This window comes from Anser anser (assembly GCF_964211835.1).
Source record: "Anser anser genome assembly, chromosome: 10".
NCBI lineage: Eukaryota > Metazoa > Chordata > Aves > Anseriformes > Anatidae > Anser > Anser anser.
Window position 1 is genome coordinate 16,502,092 of NC_139730.1, and position 17,594 is coordinate 16,519,685.

General features: G+C 42.8%; 2 protein-coding genes across 2 annotated transcripts in view; one reads left to right on the plus strand and one right to left on the minus strand.

Annotated features, from left to right (window-relative positions):
• Positions 1–14,816, minus strand: part of KLF13 (KLF transcription factor 13) — a gene marked incomplete at its 5' end in the record, with an annotated part of 34,783 nt that extends 19,967 nt beyond the window's left edge. Inside the window, one exon of the mRNA XM_083851073.1 lies at positions 14,276–14,816. Within this exon, the coding sequence (XP_083707199.1) occupies positions 14,276–14,816 (541 nt within the window). The remainder of the gene's footprint in view (positions 1–14,275) is intronic.
• A 570-nt stretch (positions 14,817–15,386) lies between these two features.
• The window catches only part of TRPM1 (transient receptor potential cation channel subfamily M member 1), a 130,531-nt gene continuing 128,323 nt past the window's right edge, over positions 15,387–17,594 (plus strand). Inside the window, exons 1-2 of the mRNA XM_083850970.1 lie at positions 15,387–15,511; positions 16,128–17,198. Of these exons, the coding sequence (XP_083707096.1) occupies positions 17,018–17,198 (181 nt within the window). The 5' untranslated portion in view covers positions 15,387–15,511; positions 16,128–17,017. The remainder of the gene's footprint in view (positions 15,512–16,127; positions 17,199–17,594) is intronic.

Sequence of the window (17,594 nt, forward strand, 5' to 3'; positions counted from 1 at the left end):
ACTCTTCTCTATGTGTTATTTCTTTAAAAGTACAAGTATGTGTGTAAACACCTAGGCCTCATTTTCATACATAGGCAGAAAATAACTAAGAGAAGATTTTCAACAATCATCTGTTATTTTGTTGTCTTTTAATTTTGGCTGTATTTATTCATTTATTATCAGTAGAACAAACTTGTAGGTATATATACTCAGGCTTCTGAAAATCAGGCTCCTATGCAATGCCTCAAGCTGCTTCCAAAAGCGTATGTTACCACCTTGGTCATATTTATGCAAAATAGAAATGAATGGTTATTAATGAGATGTTCCAATGAGATTTCCTTAGGATTCCTCCTTAGATGGGCCTGCAAAGCAGCTTCACCCAGCATCTACGAGATGTCAGGTATCAACAGTTAACATGGTGGGGGCAGATCATACGACAGAGGAGAGGCTGTGGTAGACGAGCATCACCACTAGAGTGCTGTTCCTGAACATTAACACCCACGGTATAACACGCCTAGGTGCAGCTCGGGTCCTGAATCTCTCCATGTTATATTTATTTATATTTATATTTATGATCATTTTGCTGGACAGCTGGCTGTAAGGTCATATGCTGGCCTCACCAGCTGATTCTGATGTGGGATCAGGGTGTAGGAGAGAGGCCATGGTGTGTGCTGGAAATGAATGAATGATGTGTTTGTGGAGGAGTGCAAGTTAGGAGCCAATGATCTGAGTGTGACGTGACATAACTGAAATGCTAAGATTTTACACAGAACACACACATTTCAAAGACAGCTTTGTCAAGGGCATCTTGGTATACATAACTTTGAAAACTTCTCTACTTTTGAAGAAACCATCTAATCATATACTTTCATACAGGAATCAACTAGATTCCTTTTTTCAAAGTAGTACGGAAAGAAACATCTTTACTATTTTGAAATTTATCCAGTTATATACAAACATAGTTCCTTTACCAAATATAAATACTTTTTCTTGCATGCTTTGTTCATGTCTTCGTTGCTTGCCTGTACAGAACAGCCTAGCATTAAAACCAGTGATCTCTCAATAAAGAATGGGGCTTATATATAGGAAGCATGCTAGAAGGGCTTGTCCAGCAGCCAGTGCTTTCTCTATAAGGACTATAAAAGCCTCTTGGATGTTTTTAGCTCACCATTTTACTGTGAGAGTGACCACTTAGCAGAGGTTCTGAGCTCTGCAGGTCACACATATCACAGAGATGCAGATGCTCTATAGGCATACACATTGTAGTAGAAGTCCCCTATTACATCCTAAAACATAAATGACAAGTGCCTCCGGTACATTTATTCATGCTCTGCTATGCTTCTTCATTTAAGACACTTGCAGGCCTACTTCTCTAACAGTCCTGCTAATTTGGGTGTGGAGAAGGAAGCCGCCTGGCTTCTTGCGATGGTACACCTTTCTGTGTGCAACAAATTAGTTGAATACACTTTGCTTGCCCAAAGCAGGGGGGCTAATGAAATACTCTGCAAAATAAACAGGTTTACTATTGCCAGAGATTTTCAGGAGAAGCTTTCTGGATGGAAAAGTTGTGTGAAATATAATAGTAAATACAGATTATTTTAAGCTATTATTGTGACATTCTACCAGGCTATCCCTGACATACAAGCCCATAGACTAGCTCCAAAACCCTATTTTGAGGACGTAATTTCTACTTTGAAAAGATTATAGAAGTCCCCATTTGCTCTTATTTCTGTTTGGACTCTTGTTCAATCTAGTTTTAAGACTGGGAACTACACAATGATTTGAACCTGACTCCCTGTCCATTTTCCTACCTCCTACTGAGCACAACTCAGGCAGCTGTGAGGGATCTTGGACTAGGATTCAGGAATTGCCATGTGCAGAGCTGCAAGGTTCATAAACTTGAGTAATCAAGAGGTTCTATTACAACAGGCTGACTGTAAATAAAACCAAAGAAAACAGGAATTGCAACTGCACGAGCTATGCTGTACCCTGAGTTGGCTTTGGGAAATTCAGATGATCCGACTATTGCTGTTGCAGCTTGACAGTGCCAAACAGGATGGTTTATTATTCCTACAAATGATGTGTTGTACACAATACTTTGATCTTGAATTTCAGTTAATTTTTTGAAACTTGGTTATACTTTCTTTTGAAAAGAAAACTTCTAACAACTCAAATTTAAGATTGTTACTTTGTGAATAATAGACACATAAGAAAATCTTACTGTGAAAAATAAGAAAAATTCTTACTGTTTTTGTCCTTGAAATGGCAATGACTGCACTCAGATGGAAAGCATGCTAGCATAATCACTTCTTCATAAAGTGAATACCACAAAACTTGCAGAACACCCAGGAGAATGCTACAGCCTCTCTACAACTACTTAGCTGAGAAAACAGTTAAATGATAACTTCCAAATGAGAGTACAGCTCACTTCCTCCAAAGCATGCAACAAAGAAAAACTATGTGCATCCTCATCTTTCTGCAAGAAATTCATCTCAGCATCTTTGAAAGCACATCTTTGAAAGCAATTCTTATACTAACACTGGAAAAATGTAGCGTATACCAAACATTTGAGTCCCTTACTGACATACAGGATCTGCTACAAGCAACACTGATCACATCCACTTTACAATATATATGTCGAATATAGAAGTGTATAGCGTAGTCTGGACATGTCTGTGAGGACACCATACATGAGACCAGAGCTTTCTCACAGAGAAAAACTTTACGCAAGCATAAACACTTGAGTTCCGCACAGGTGTCATATGCTAGTAACACTTCTCCAAAATAATTAGGCTGCAATTCACCAACAAATGCTAACCTTAGCAGCACAAGGCAGGGTACTGATTATGTATCCTCAGAAAGCGTAGCTGCTTTACTATGTGTTCATTACAAAAACAAATCATTATCTAGGTGGCATTCTCTTGGACCTTTTTTGTTATCTACGAGATTTTTAATGGCAAATAATAACTTTAAAAGTTCAATGATTTGTACATTCAAAGTGAAGGAGTCTACTACATACAAAAATTGAATTATGTTCCTATAAATAGTCTGTAAGAACATCAGTCAAGATAAGGATGAACAAAGAGAAGGAAAAGGACTCTTTCACTGCAAAGTTTCACGTCAGACTTGAGAGAGGGGAGACTACCCAAATCCTTATTATGTTATCCTATCAAGCATAGTGAAAGAGCTGAGCTATGACCTTTATTTTCTATTTTATAGAGCCCTAAAGCTTCGAAGAATTAACAGCAGCCATAAACAAGTTCACTTTAAATGATGGGGCAGAGAAAAGGAAGTACCAAGTCCAAGATGTAGGTTTAAAATAGCTTATCATTATACAATACTTTTGCTTTGATAAGGTCAGTGATAATTGTCTTCTGCAGAGGAAGCACTGCTCAAAACATTCATGTACAGAAATGCACAAAAACCAGGTGAGTTCTACATGGGTTTCACCAATAAACAATGTTAGCAATAAAGTCTAAAAATGTATAGCTGTTCACCCTCTCGTATCTTGTAGTATGAGTCAGGCGAGAGTTTACACTTGCAGTGAAACAGCATGTTTGCTTAGTCCAAGCTGCTTATCAGAAATGTTGGTCAATTCCATAAACTGAAACTACTTTGATAAACAGAATAACAAAATGTTCTTCACTCTATTGAAAAAAAAAAGAAACAAAAAACAAAAACAGTAACAACAACAAAGCCACCCTTTGGAGACCTCCTGAAACTTTGCTTCTTTCCTTAGAAGCTGCTGCTGAACATCTGTGCTCTGAAAAGCAGTGTTTAGAAGCTATTTCTCAATCCAGTTTTGTCTCTGCATTATGTAATGAGGCCTTCATAAATTATCGCCTTAATAAGGTGTCTGATAATCACGTTCCTAAACACATGTCATCTGTATGTTTCCCAACTGTATAGGTCTGGGACAGTGTTCATGGTAAATCAGTTGCGCCAACCATTGTACAATCTTTGCTTATTTCAAGTGAGCACAGCGAGGATAACACTGATGGGATGCTTGGCCATCCCATCCTCTGGAAGTCATCAGTGAGACCTGTTAATTAAAACAGCTCCCCAGAAGTTAGACTGCTGCTGCCTCTAAACTCCAAGCTCCAAAAGACGCAGGCTTAAATCATGGCTGATTTGGTCAATGAGATGATGCCATTAACAGTATTGTCCCACAGCCTGTAAGGAGATCCCAGCACAACAAAACTGACTGAAGCTGGAAGGAAAACGTAGAAAAATTGCAAACGATTCCTTCAGCATATATGAAGTAATTATTGATCTTGTATGATATCTGAACATGCAGATAAGCTGCTAAGAAAATTGTGGAATGTAACCACAGTGGAATGAATCTTGAGCGGCATTATGTTCCCACAATATTCAGCTGTGCTCCCGGTAGTACGCCTGTGCTTCTGCACGTCTTGTAAGTCACGTTAAGCGAGAAGAATTCAATTATTTCCAAGAATGATGAAAGCTGGGGGATATCACAGAATCATAAAACGGCTTGGGTTGGAAGGGACCTTAAATATCATCTACTTCCAACCCACCCCCCGCCATGGCCAGGGCTGCTACCCACTAGATAAGGTTGCCCAGGGCCTCGTCCAATCTGGTCTTGAACACCTCCAGGGATGGGAAATGGAAGGCTGTACATCTCTGCACAAATGGAAATAAATCTAACTGGGTGAACCCTGGCAGATAAGTAATTCTTTGGGGATATCTAAGATACTCGGTTTTGTTTTGGCCATGTACTATTTTAAAAAGCATACTCTGCAAACACCCCCTTTTTTTTATACACTAAGACTAGCCATCTGCCAGCAGCCCATCGGAACTGCTCATATGGACATAGATGTGCTGGACAGACATTTCCATTGACTTAGAGGGGCTTTCAGTCCTCTGCTAGTTTCACACGTGTGCATTAGAAAGCTGTATACAATTCACATTAGTCTTCCAAAATATATCACCAAAACAAACAAGAACTTTTTCTTTTAATGCTGGCATTAAAAGAAAGTGCAAGTTTAAATTCATTAAGCCCTCACAATACACAAGAGGAATTAGACAGTGGTTCAGTAATATTTTAGCAGCATCCCTGTTTGTATTTGTTATAGGAGAATCCTACACTATGAGTTCAGGAATTCAGGAAAGCCCCATATACACCACAAGGTTTGCAAGAATCTATAAAGCCCCAGTTTAGTGTGTAAATTTGTACCAATGTAATTTCATTTATTTAACCCAAATTTCTCAACAAATATTTCTCTGATTTATTAACGAATAGTTCACCATTTCAGCAATTTTTTTTCAGGAAACATCTTAAGACAGACTAGGCTGCCATGTTCTAACCCTTCTCAGCTGGCTCCATTGTAAATTCCCCTTGTGGAACTACTGCCAGCTGGTTAGCTGAAGAAGCTCGATGCCTCCTTTTTGGCTGCTATACCTCAGGTGATCTTACTCAAGTGGAATCAAGTGGTTAGCGTTTCTGTCCTTGAGCAGTTTTAAAACTACTGTCAAAGACAGTAAAGGTTACATGTCTATGTGCCCATTCTGCTCATGTATTTGCTGCCCAGGGTTACTCTAGCTTGCTGCAGGACCAAAGCAGACAGAAAGCTGCAAAGTGCACAGCAGTAACAAAGCTCTTCAGGTGCCTCTATTCCAAAAGTCACGTAACTGAATAGTAGAGAGCAGTCTGGTGGGCACATTGTGTGCAGTAAGTGTAAGATAGCTTATTGAAGACAGCTGGACACAAATATTTTGCCTATAATTCTTGAGAACACTACAAAAATGCTGTAACTGATTACGGAAAATCCTTCCCTTGCATGAGAGGTTATTTAAGGATACGCTCACTTCAATACCATTTGATTTGTGCCAAGTTCCTGGTAAGTAAATGGTTTTTTATGTTAGGGCTGCAAAAAAAGCTTCTGAAGTAGTTTTTCCACCAGTAGCTACAAAGATGGCATTTTAAAAAACTTTTCTTCTATATTAAGTGGAGGCCATGTAAGATCTTGCTGAATCTGCATGACATGAAAAATACAGGATATGTGTGTCTGACTTCAGTGCTTACACATAAAAAGGCATATTGTACAGCTATTGTTAAACTATGCACAGCAAGATAATGATCTCACTGCCCATGTGAATCTACCTAATAAAAGCCTAGCGGGTAACAAAGGAAAAAAAATATATGTACCTCTAGAAATACTGCAGAAAGACCCTTCAAAGGCTACTTTGCATTTAAAGACTGTTCTGCAAGAGTAGAATATTTTTGTCTCTGTCACTACTGACTTCCAAACAGCTGATCCAAGTTTGGAAGGACGGGGAAAAAAATGGAACATGCTTAAGTTATAAAACAGAACGAGAAACCACAAATCCAACATAAACAAGTTCCAGGTTTCTGCTCTTGGACGTGCCATAACCATGTTCAACTAGACAATAACACAGTGCAATGCTTGTGTTTTAAATAGTTAAAGGCACCTTCTTTTCAGATGAAATCTGACTGAGTTTATTTCATAAAGAACTCCAGTTTAGTGAAAGATCTGTTTATGCACAACTCATGTCACACAGACATACTTTCCAGCATCCTGCAGAGAAGCATTGTATGTGCTACTGCACAAAAATCATCTACAGGTCATTCAGAACACATTTTCTATAAGGCTGAGATTAATTTCTAATACAAACACACCTATCCCATGCAACTGTCCGTCATTAAGAGACCGTTTGCTGGTATACTCTGGACTATCTGTAAGACAGAACTTGCTACTGAGAAGGAAAGTGCCAGCTACAGGTTTCTAGGATGAGGAGAGCAGCAGGATGGTGATCCATCCTTACCACTTTCAATATTAATAGGTGTTATTGTGTTAGACCAGACCATCACCTCTGTGCTAAAAGGAAGATGGTTTGTGGAAAGAGAGTTCTGTGAAATTTCTGCATGTTTTTCCATTAGATATCCGAGGTTTGTGCCCTGTAGAAAAGGTGTCCCTGACCACTGTATTCTGTGAATGAGGTTGACTGGAACAGCCAAACCATAGCTGGGATTTATTTATTTTTTTGTTGTTAATTACCTTCTGCTCTCCTAACATATGATCACAGGTTACGCACATTAGCAACTCACTGCCAGAGCAAAACCTGTCTCAGCAAAACGTAATTTCCAAAGAATTGCAAAAGTTAAAAATTGATTTTATTTCTGTGGATTTTCTTTCCCAGTTTGATCATGTTTCAACACAACATAACCCAGCCATGTGTCCCTCAGATTCAAAGCAATGCTCCTTTGTCTTTTACACAGATTGTCATCTTCCTCTTCAGCTCACTCAGCAAAAGCAAAGGAAGAATTTGGAAAAATTACAGAGAGAGAGAGAGAGAATATTTAGCTATGCTGATTATGCCTGTTCCAAAGATGGTGGTGAAGAGGGAAAAACAAGAGAGGATTTTCCTAGGAGATCCTCTCTCCATCAGTTACAATAATGAAATGTAGAGTTTTGCTTTAAAGGCTTGTAGGCTCCAATACCTAAACTCCGTCAGTTATTATCAACAGCTTTATTTCTGTAACAAGGTTGGCAGAGAAATCTTCCCTTCTGATCCAGATTTCTGAAATACTTGCTCAATTCGTTTTTTGTTCTTCAGTGATGCAAAATTGTCACTGACTTCCACAATGATGAGTAAATTCTTAGTAAAACCTGATCTTCAGTGGATGTATGACTATAATGGTAGGACACAGTGTTTTTCAATTCCATGAATTTATATCTTTTTTCCCATTGCAAAATAGAGTAATACACAGTTTTTGATTTTTTAGGTATGTGCTGTATTATACACTGGGTTGTGGTAACCAGACAAGTAAAAATTCATTCTCAATGATTCTTCTAAACTATCCAAAACATACATATCTCATAGATAAGAGAACAGCTTTCAGGCCTGTCCTGTGATTAATCATTCAGACACTACTGAATGATTAATATTTCATTAAAGACGGGGGGGGGGGGTAGAAGGATAGAAGTCTTTCACAGAAAACCTGCGTAACAGTCAGGAGGTTTAGGGCTTTTTTGTAGCTAATATTACTCAAGTGTGTAGTAAATACAGCTGTCAGCTAATTGGATTCCCCACAGAATCAGTTTAACCCTAACTCTTTTGCAGCTGAGTTAATTGAACTTTATTATTCAATCCTGAACCAGTCAGGTAAACGGAGAGAGCAGCAGCAGCAACAGTTTTGCCTTTCTGACTTCAGTCATCTTGAAAAATGTAAGTTTTAAAACCTGCTTATTCCTTCCTGAACTTTATGCCCTGTACTTATTATTTCAGTAATTTCTAAGACTAAAATATTTAGAGCATATATACTATTTGTTATCTTCAATGAATGCAAACTGTCTGTATCCTAGCTTAGAATCAATACTCTTAACTAGCAACTTTATTCTTGGAAATTGAGTGTTAGGCTGAGGGCTTTGGCAGCACTGTTTTAAAAGTTGTTTTATGTTTTCAACTATGCTTTTTTGGTGTGTTTAAACATTCTTAGGAAAACTTCTGAAAAAAGAAAACTGAGAATGCTTCTCAGTAGTTGCAGAGCTCTTTCAGAGAAAACAAAAACAGTGCTTTGTAGTTCCGTGTTGTTCTTAAAACTGTGGGCTTATTCAGACACTTAAGAACATCAGCTTTCAAAAAGGTGCAGAAACAGGCGCTGAACTACTTCTCACTGAGAGAGAGTGCTTATGGGTCAGGCTGCAAAGACGATTATTTCACAAGGCTAGCATTTGAAACTGTCCTGAACCTACTACTTGTTCTAGTCTGAAAGAAAAACCTATAAGAGGTGTTTTTGTCATGCTCAGTAAGGAGAAGAGGTGGAGGGTAGTAGAAGAGCATTATAGGGCACCATGGCCTTAGAAGTACCCTAGAGCTTTTTGATAAACTGGCTGTATGCTAATGCCAGTGAGTTAGGCATCCAATGCTAGCCAGCCAGCTGTTTCTAACTTTTAATCCAAGTCAAAAACAGCAGGCCCAGCCACTAGAACTGAGACTGGAGGGTGATGTGGGGAGGACCACATTAACTTAGCCAGTCCTCCTGCCCGTGGGAAACCACTATTGGGGAAAGACCCTTCCAGTTTCTTCTCGTGTCATGTTCAGAGAGTGGGCAGTTTCATGCTTGGTCCTGGCATCCAGAGCAGCTCAGCTGCCAGCTTAGAGGATGGACTGAACCAGTGCTACCCACACGTTTCCTGCTGTTACACCCAAGCATAACCTGCAGCCCTGTTTTCTGCTGGTCTTGCATGGCACAGGAGGCATTAGATCAAGTTTCTCTTCTCGCAGCCTTCTCTTGTAAAGGTCTGGTTCCTCACTAACACTGCCTGCCTGCCTGCCACCCATGTGCATACACCCTGTCTGGAGTCACTGTGTGCCTACAGGCAAGCTAAAAGGAAACCTAGGCCACATTTTGAGCTAACCAGCTAAGCTTCTGGTAATTGCCAGGTGCTAAAATGTAAGATAAATTTTATTTCACTGACATGTGAACTTGCTTCTCCTTATACTTGTCAATCAGTTTCTTTACATTCGCTTAGGTGGCACCTTGATTCGGACCAAATTCAAAGAAGTTGTGCTTTGCTGCCGTGCTTTAAACTAATGTAGTCAGAACAAAGCAGATTTGCTAGAACTGAAAGGGAAAACTATCCTTTTTAAAACCTTACCAACCTAAACACAGGTCAAATACTTTATTTTGTTTAGCCTAGTTGTTATGCTGTTGTTACACTTGTGAGAACGAGGTCTGACTGCTTTGTATTTCAGAAGATTGCTTTCAAATACCAAATATATTATGAGTTTCCCCATTTTCATATACCCCTGTTACTAATTCATTAGAAAAATTCTGCTTAGGGAAATGACATAGTAACTGAGAAGAAAGGGTGCTTAAGTTAAATTTTTTTTCATATGGGTTCCCCAGCGTTGCCCTTAAAATTGTGATTACAGAGATTTAAGATAATCAAGCGAGTGAATGGAAGTCAATTTCTTCTACTTATTCAAATTCAGTTAATACTTAATGAGTCAAAGTTAGACTAAAAATAATAGATACCTAATAACACATCCTTCTTCAATCTAGTTACCTGAATTGGTGCCTCTAGCAGATCAGGCTACACTTAGCGCTGGACTACTGCAAGGTTAAGCAGGCTTAATTAAAATGTCACTGCCCAAAGTCAGTCTGCCAGCTAGAGACCAACAAAGGCCTTGATCACTTTCTCCTCAACAAGTCCTAATCTGACATCTGTGAGCAAGAATAATGCGTCCAGGGTGGCCGCCTCCTCTTCCTACGCCTGGGCAGCCAGCTATGACAGTTAAGCAACAGCACAAAGGAGCCACTGTGAAGTCACCTGGCCCACAGGTTTGTTTCACTGCCAGACTCTCCCAGTAATACTTCAGACTGCGACTGGTGGCCACATCTTTAGCATATGCTAATTAGCCCAAACACATTTAGTTCTAATAATTGGAAACTTGCTCTTGCATTATGGTGTAGTGGACAGTGAGCAGAATTAGTAAGTTCAGAAAGAAATCTCACTAGAATTAAAAGCTTTATTTTGTGCTTTCTCTGCGTGTAATGCAGATTGCTAAAAGCTCTTAGAGGTCACAGTGACTTTGGGGAGGGTTGCAATATACAGGATTCTTCAGATCCCTGCCCAAAATGTAGTCTTTTTTCCTATGTGTTTGTATGTAGTATAATTCAGTAAGTTGGTGCCCTCTGTAGCCTCCCAAAACACAGCAGGCCCTGACAATGCTCGGTGAGGTCCTGGCCTGAGATGGCTATTAGACTCTGCACCATCTGTTTCTTCCCACTGGTATATCAGAGACAAACTGGTTTCCAGTGACTCCAGAGAATTTCCAAACCTTTTTAGTGAGCCCACACTGAAAATCAGCTTAAGAGGAAGGAGAACTTTGTCATGTAAATGGTTTGTCTGATTTTCTGAAAGTTCTTTCTATTTATGAGTTTTCTCAGCAGGGGATTTTTTTTAAACTGGTAAGCCAGTGGAATTTTTGCCTCAATGGGATCACTATACCTTGGGACAGAGTGCTGCATTTGTGGATCATAACACAGCCTCTGAGGTTCACGGGAACCTCAGTGGAAAAGAATCTGGACTTGACATTACCCGTTGACACTAAATATAACCTTCTGGTAAACATTAAAACTTCAAGGGCTTTGTGGCTGATGATCATGTTAAACTCCAGGACATCCAGTGAGAGGGTGGGGTGGAAAATATAAACATGAAAAGAAACCTAGGGGGAGGGGAAGGGTTTGTAGGCTGGGGGGAGAACTGCAGAGACTTTGGTGACTACTATTTTCTGCCTTGTTCAAGGTTGTCTTGAGTTAATAAAGAAGAAGCATTCCAAAGGTTGAGCTAGCTTAACTTGCTAGTGTACAAGACACTACAGTTTGTTCTAGCACATACAGATCTAATAGGGAACGTCAATCTAAAACACTGTACTCTGAGCGATGGCCTAAGGACAAAAGGCAGATAATGCCGTCTTGGCTGTTCCACCTCGTTTCTTCAGCTTGAAATAGGATAATAAGCATCCTGTAGACTACTGTGTTTGTTTGGCACATTTGAGCATTAAAATCGGGCTAAAACAATCAAAGATTTTACATGGACCACCAAACAGTCAGAAAACACTGCCAGCTTTCAGTCCCTACTAATGTGGACTGGATTTAACTGAGTAATACTTGAAAGGTTAGGTATCCCTCTGCCACACTATAACCTCAAAAATAAAGTCTGCCCTTGCTCTGAACGTGTAGAGCAAAATCTTTAATTTGTGAGCACAGTAGCAGACAAAGACAAGCAAGTCATAAACTGCACCATCCAAATACCTCCAGCACTATCATCAGTATCTTCTAGCCTGCAGTACTGTTCTTAGCCTTCAGTTTGCCCCTACCTACCAGCTGGGGTAGTCATACAGCACATGAAAAAAGTTTTAATCCATGGCAGAAGTTTTTGATTGGTTCTTAGTAACTGGGTTTGGGAGTCACTCTGGCAGCTTACCTTAAAGGTTTAAAGTACCATTCATGTGCTCCTGGAGTACTTTCGCTGGTGAGGTGGACAGCCATTATCCTACCCATCTGGCAGGCTGATGCGTACGTGTTACCCAAGTAAGTTTATGGGCATTGGAAAGCAGGGGAGACCCAAGACCCTTGTTCTAATCCAGTAAAAGCCATTATGTGTTTTGTAGTTAAAACAAACAAAACTGTCTGGAAGTCACTGCATGTTCTGTTAGCTTTTCCAAGTGTCATATTAACTTTTTTCAAGCCTGTCACAACTTCTTTAAAAAACAATAACAACAAAAAAGCACAAACACCCTAGAAAGCATTCTGCAACATGAGTAAGAGGCATTTAAGCCTGTTTAGAACAGAATCCAAACAGAGAAAGACCTGTTGCCAGCGAGGAGGAAAACTTGGCAGCTTTGTTTAAAGCTTCCCACACAGACACTGGAGAAACGAGAAAACAAAGAAGCTCTAGTCCCCGAGGGTCCTGCCACTCCCAGGGCAAAACCAGTCCCTTCCCCACTTTTTCTCTAGCTCTCACACACATGGTTCTCTTTCTCTGTGCCATTAGCTACAGCAAGAATGAATTAAGCCCTGCAGATTTGGAAAAAATACAGGAAGTGAAGAGTTAAAAAAAAAAAAAAAAAAAGAAAGAAAACAACTGAGGGAACCTGGAGGCAAGCCAGTGTCCTCGAATGACTCCACTCAGCGGCAGCCCAGAGCACGACTCCCCCCGCTCCTCTCCCTGCAGGGCGGACGTGGCCCAGCCCTTCTCTCTTTGTCGGGGAGAGGAGTTCCCTGTCTTGGTTTCCAGTTGGTTTGGGAGCCCAGAAACACGGCTAAGTTTATCTTTTGCTTCTAGGACAATGGCAAAGGCCAGAAATAAGTGCAAAAGAACTGAAAATCAATGGAGAAAATTCCCTGAGAGCTGAGTGTAAGCACCTTTTCTCATGAACTCCAAACAGGCAAGAAACAGTCGCACAGCGCAAAGCGGGGCAAGCTGCCTAGGGTGCCAGGAACATGCTGTTCCTTTGGCCGCGCTGCATAGGGAATTGTCAGTCTATATGCTTAAACTTGACGGGGCTTTCTTCTCTGCCACAGAAAGCAAACATCCTCAGTTTAGAACAGCTCTTCCTTCATCCTAGGAAGGCAGCAGGAAAAGCTAGGTATGCTTGAAGAGGTTTGTTTGGTGTGGGTGAGGCTGCCACTTCTGAGCTAAGATGGTTCAGGAGTTATTTGTCAGGTGTAGTTCTGAGGATCTTTTCCTTAACGTTCTTTATAAGCAAACTGATCACGGATTTTAGTAAACTAATTTGTTGTCTGAAATAACTCAGTTGAACAGCTTGCCTAAGTTTGTTCTCATCTGCATGGTGCTTTGTCATAGACACTATGACCAGTGTCTCCAGCAGAGATCAGTCTCCTCGGTTTTTGGAGCTCCCTGTGCAACTGTAGGCCATCCTGTTCCCCAACACAAGGCAGAGGCATCAAGTATGGCACGTCACGGGGCCTTTTTCAATATAGTACTCCTAACTATTTCAGTAACTTCCATGGTGCTTGCAAGACTTCAACTTTTTTTAGGTGTGTATGTCTTGTAAGTTATGATAGCAACAAAGAAGCGGTCAGATGAGACCACCAACAAGTGAATGCTGATCAGGAAAAGTTAGTGTTTACATTCAAATGTGCTTTTTTTTTGTTGTCGTTGAAATCAGTTTTACTCAGCTGCTAAAAGCTTTTTCAGAAGCTGCCCATGTCCCTTTACATTTATGTTCAGTATCTCCTTGTGACTCATATTCTGCCTCTCAACTGCCTTCCTGCCTGCTCTAGCTTCACAAAAATGCCTTCTAAAGAAAGAAACAGAAACACGGTCATTCGGGTGCCTCTAGAACATTTAATTTTAAACTATTAAGAGTACTGATGCTTGTATTGGAAGTGATAAGCAGGTATAAAGGTACTGACAGGAGCACAGTGTTGGAAAAAGTAGATGGGGGAAGGTAAGAAGCCTTGTAAAGGGTAAGTCGAAGATACACCAAACAAGAATAACAACTAAAAATTACAGTGTGGTAGGATCCACACAGATGACCCACGCTCCATTCCCTGTGATATTAAGTAATAAAAGGCAACATTAGCTTTGAATCTATGCCCAGTAAGGGTTTATTCCCGGAGGGCTTTTTTTTGTTTTTCTCTGAGCTTGAGTTCTGAAAGATGAAACCGTAATGGTGGCCAAATACAAGTTTGTTTTTGTGTTTTGTTTTTTTTTTCCAACATTCATTTTAATTACCAAGCTGTAACAAATAAATCTTTGGCTGGATTGCAACTAACCTGTGTGGGTCCTTAGATGAGCTTTAAGATGGGAAGATTTGCCATAAACTTTTTCACACCCCACATAGTGGCATTTGTGCTTTTTCTGGGGTGATCCGGGGTCAGTCCAGCTTCTCCCGCGTTTGTTCTTTTGTCTGGGGCTTGGCTCAGTTACTGCAGCCAGGCTAGTAGGTGTGGCTGCTTTTCCTCCTCCACGCTTACCAGCCGAAGACACGCTTTCTTCCCCAAACTCCTTAGGAGCGATAGAAATGTGTATTTGTTCTGTGATATCAAAGGTCTCTGTTTTTTCCATTTTGAGAGCGGGTGAGTTTGGGACGTGCTGGTTCAGATCTGCTAAAATGCTAGCTACCACAAGTAATGACGATCCATTGTCTTTCCCGGTCTCTCTGACCTCCCACTTATCTTCTCCATTTGACGAAGGAGGTATTGCTGCATCAGGTTGGGGATCAGGCTCCCCTTTGGGACTATGGATAATAGCACGACTGGACATAGAAACAAGGCACTCTGCTGCAAAATGATCCACGTACGCTGCTGTTGCCATTTTTCATAAGTTTTAAAAGAAATCCAAACCGGAAAAAAGCACTTCTTTTTTTTTTTTTTTTTAAGAGATTAGGCAAGCAGACCTTCCCCTCTCTTTATTTCTTAAGCTCTCTCAGCAGAAGTGAAGTCTGATCTAGCAGCCATCAAAACCGCACTCCGCGACGATCACGCCCAGCCCGTCCCTAAATCCAAAAAAGCGCCCAAGTCCAGTGGGAGAGGAAAAAGGCGAGCGGACGGCTCCCGGCAGCGGCAGCTTGTTGCTGGCAGGGTGAATTACCGGCGGCGTTTCGTCGCGGGCGCGAGAGGAGAGCGGCTGTGCCGGCCCGGGCCGCGCATGGCGCGCTGACAGCCGGCCGCCTCCCGCTGCCGCTCCTCGCCGGGGGCGTGCCCACGGCCCACATCTGGCCGTGACGTCACAACTAGACACCCCCCCCGCAAGTGAAAGGAAGCGTCCCATTGGCTGCCGGGCGCGCCGCGTGCCGCGGGAGCGCTCCCCGGGACCGCCCTGCGCGGAGCCCTCCGCCGGCAGCTCGGGGCGTGCTGCGCGAGAGCGTCGCCTGCAGGGACGGCTTAACCGGCGCCGGGCTGTTAAAACGTAGAGATCTAAAAACGGTGCGGTGTTGGGGCTGATACAAGTGATGGGAGAAAGGAGGGAGAGTACACCAGTTGGTCTGCAGCTACACGGATGGAGTTCGTGTGAGGATTTTAATAAATTGTGACACGTTTAGTTGACTCCCAGAGAATAATAAGCTGTTGAAATCACCATCCTCTCTGTCAAAGCACTCTACTGTCTCTCAAGTATTTAAAAGTACAAATGGAAATCACTTTTTATTATTATTATTCTCATTTATCAAGAGATAATAGCTCAGCCAGTTTGTAGAGATTAATGCCTGAATGAATAAATGGGTTGTGCGTGACCAGCTTACCAAAACAGAAAGAAATGCATCTGATTTCAGGTCTGAACACTGTTATTCTGTGGTGCTTCTTACCTTTGGTTGGATCATGTTCTTTCTTTAGACTAATTCTTGTGAAATTCCCGTCATTAGTGCAGATGGACCTTTCCTCAGTGGCAGAGCTGGTCAGAAACCAGGAGGGCTTCTTTGGAAGCCTTCCTGGACGGAAAGTTTTGGAGTTTGAGGGGGTGTGGAAGGAAGCGAACATCTCTTGCAGAAACTCAAATAGTTTTGGTGTTGAGTAAAAAGCTGGTTTCATTCATGTGAAAATGCCTTATTCAGGAGCAACATATGCCAGTGCTACCGCTGCACTTTATAGGTGCTGTGCTTTGGGTTCTCATGCACCGCTTCCCCTCTAGGTCAGACCTGTTGGCAACCTGTGTCTACCGCAGCCCTCTTGTCTGTTCTGTTATCCTGTGGCACTCTGCGGCACTTCAGTCCTTGCAGCCACGGGAGGAGTAAGGCACACCACCAGCACAGGAAGATGTGGTTTTACGCTGCAATGCGCTACATCATTTTGATACAGACATGTCGTACCATTTGTTCTGCTGAGCATGGCTACAGGAAACGTTCACACGTTTCCAAATAAAGATCGAGTTTCAGTCTCCCCTATTTATTCCTAAAGGAAATAAACCCAGGGACAACCTTTTCATGAGGAGATGGTAGCTGAAGGTGGCTGCAGCAGACCTACCTGGCAGCTCCTCACAAGGAACCCTGCAGCAGTGACCCCTCCGCTCTCCCACCTCGAGGAGAAACAGCGGCCGTGGTGAGGGGGTGAGGAGAGGGCAGGGCTTGGGCCCACGTTCTCAAGGAGAAGCGGGGCAGGAGAAGGGAGGCGCGGACGGCCCAGGCCCCCACCGGGGTTCTGCTTCGCCCCGTCCCGCCCCTCAGCCCCGCCGGGCCCCTCTCCTACCACCTCGGCGCCGCCGCCTCGTCCCGCGCTGCCCGGGGCCCGTCCCAGCCGCGCTGCCTGCCCCTGTTCAGGGCAGCACATGCCGCAGAGCCGCTGCCTCTGGACGAGAAGTGCCGGTGTAGCCCGGCCCCGCCGCCGGGCACGCGCGGCCCGTGGCGTCGTCCTGTCGCCATTTCCCGCTGCTCGCCCACCCTGAGGAGAAATCCCTCGAGGTGAACCGGGAGGTGTGATTGGCTGCCATGCTTGGGCGGGCTCCAGAAGGTGGTAGAGCAGCCAATCAGAGAAGACCTTGCATGCTGCGTGTGACTCCCCGCAGTGGAGGAGGCCCTGGGCGCCATGTTGTGTCGGGGGCCTCTCGAGGGCCGGGGGCTTCCCTTGGGGACCGTGCGGTGCTCCTATGGCTTGGTTCGGGGCGTGAGCAGGTGGGACACAGCCCACCACGTCCCGGGAGCCTTTGGCCAAGAGGGAGAAGATGCCATGTCACAGGACGTCTGGGCCCGTGGGCAGCAGAAGGATGGTGAGGAGTTAGTGGCCAGCCATAGCTGATGATAAGACAGGGTCTTAACCTTTATTTTTATTTTTAACAGGTCTTTAGCTTAAAGTCTTGTCCTGGTAGCTGTTCCTGTTATATAGGAGTGCCTCTCATGTGCAATTACGTCATAACCAAGTCCCCAGTGGACTGCGTGAACTCTCTAGTACTTCTGCAATTCTGTGGTTGAGAACTTGTTTTGCTCTTTGTGTGGGGGCTGGCTCCGTGCCTGCCTGGTAACGGCGGGCAGAGGAGGATGGGGTCTGTTTTCCTGAGAAGTTGCTGCTTTTTTTGGTTGGGTGAACCCTTTGGGCGTGCCTTCCTCATTTGGGAAAGAGCAGTGTTGTGGTTGCTTGTACCAGAAAGGCTTTTTAATGTGAAAGA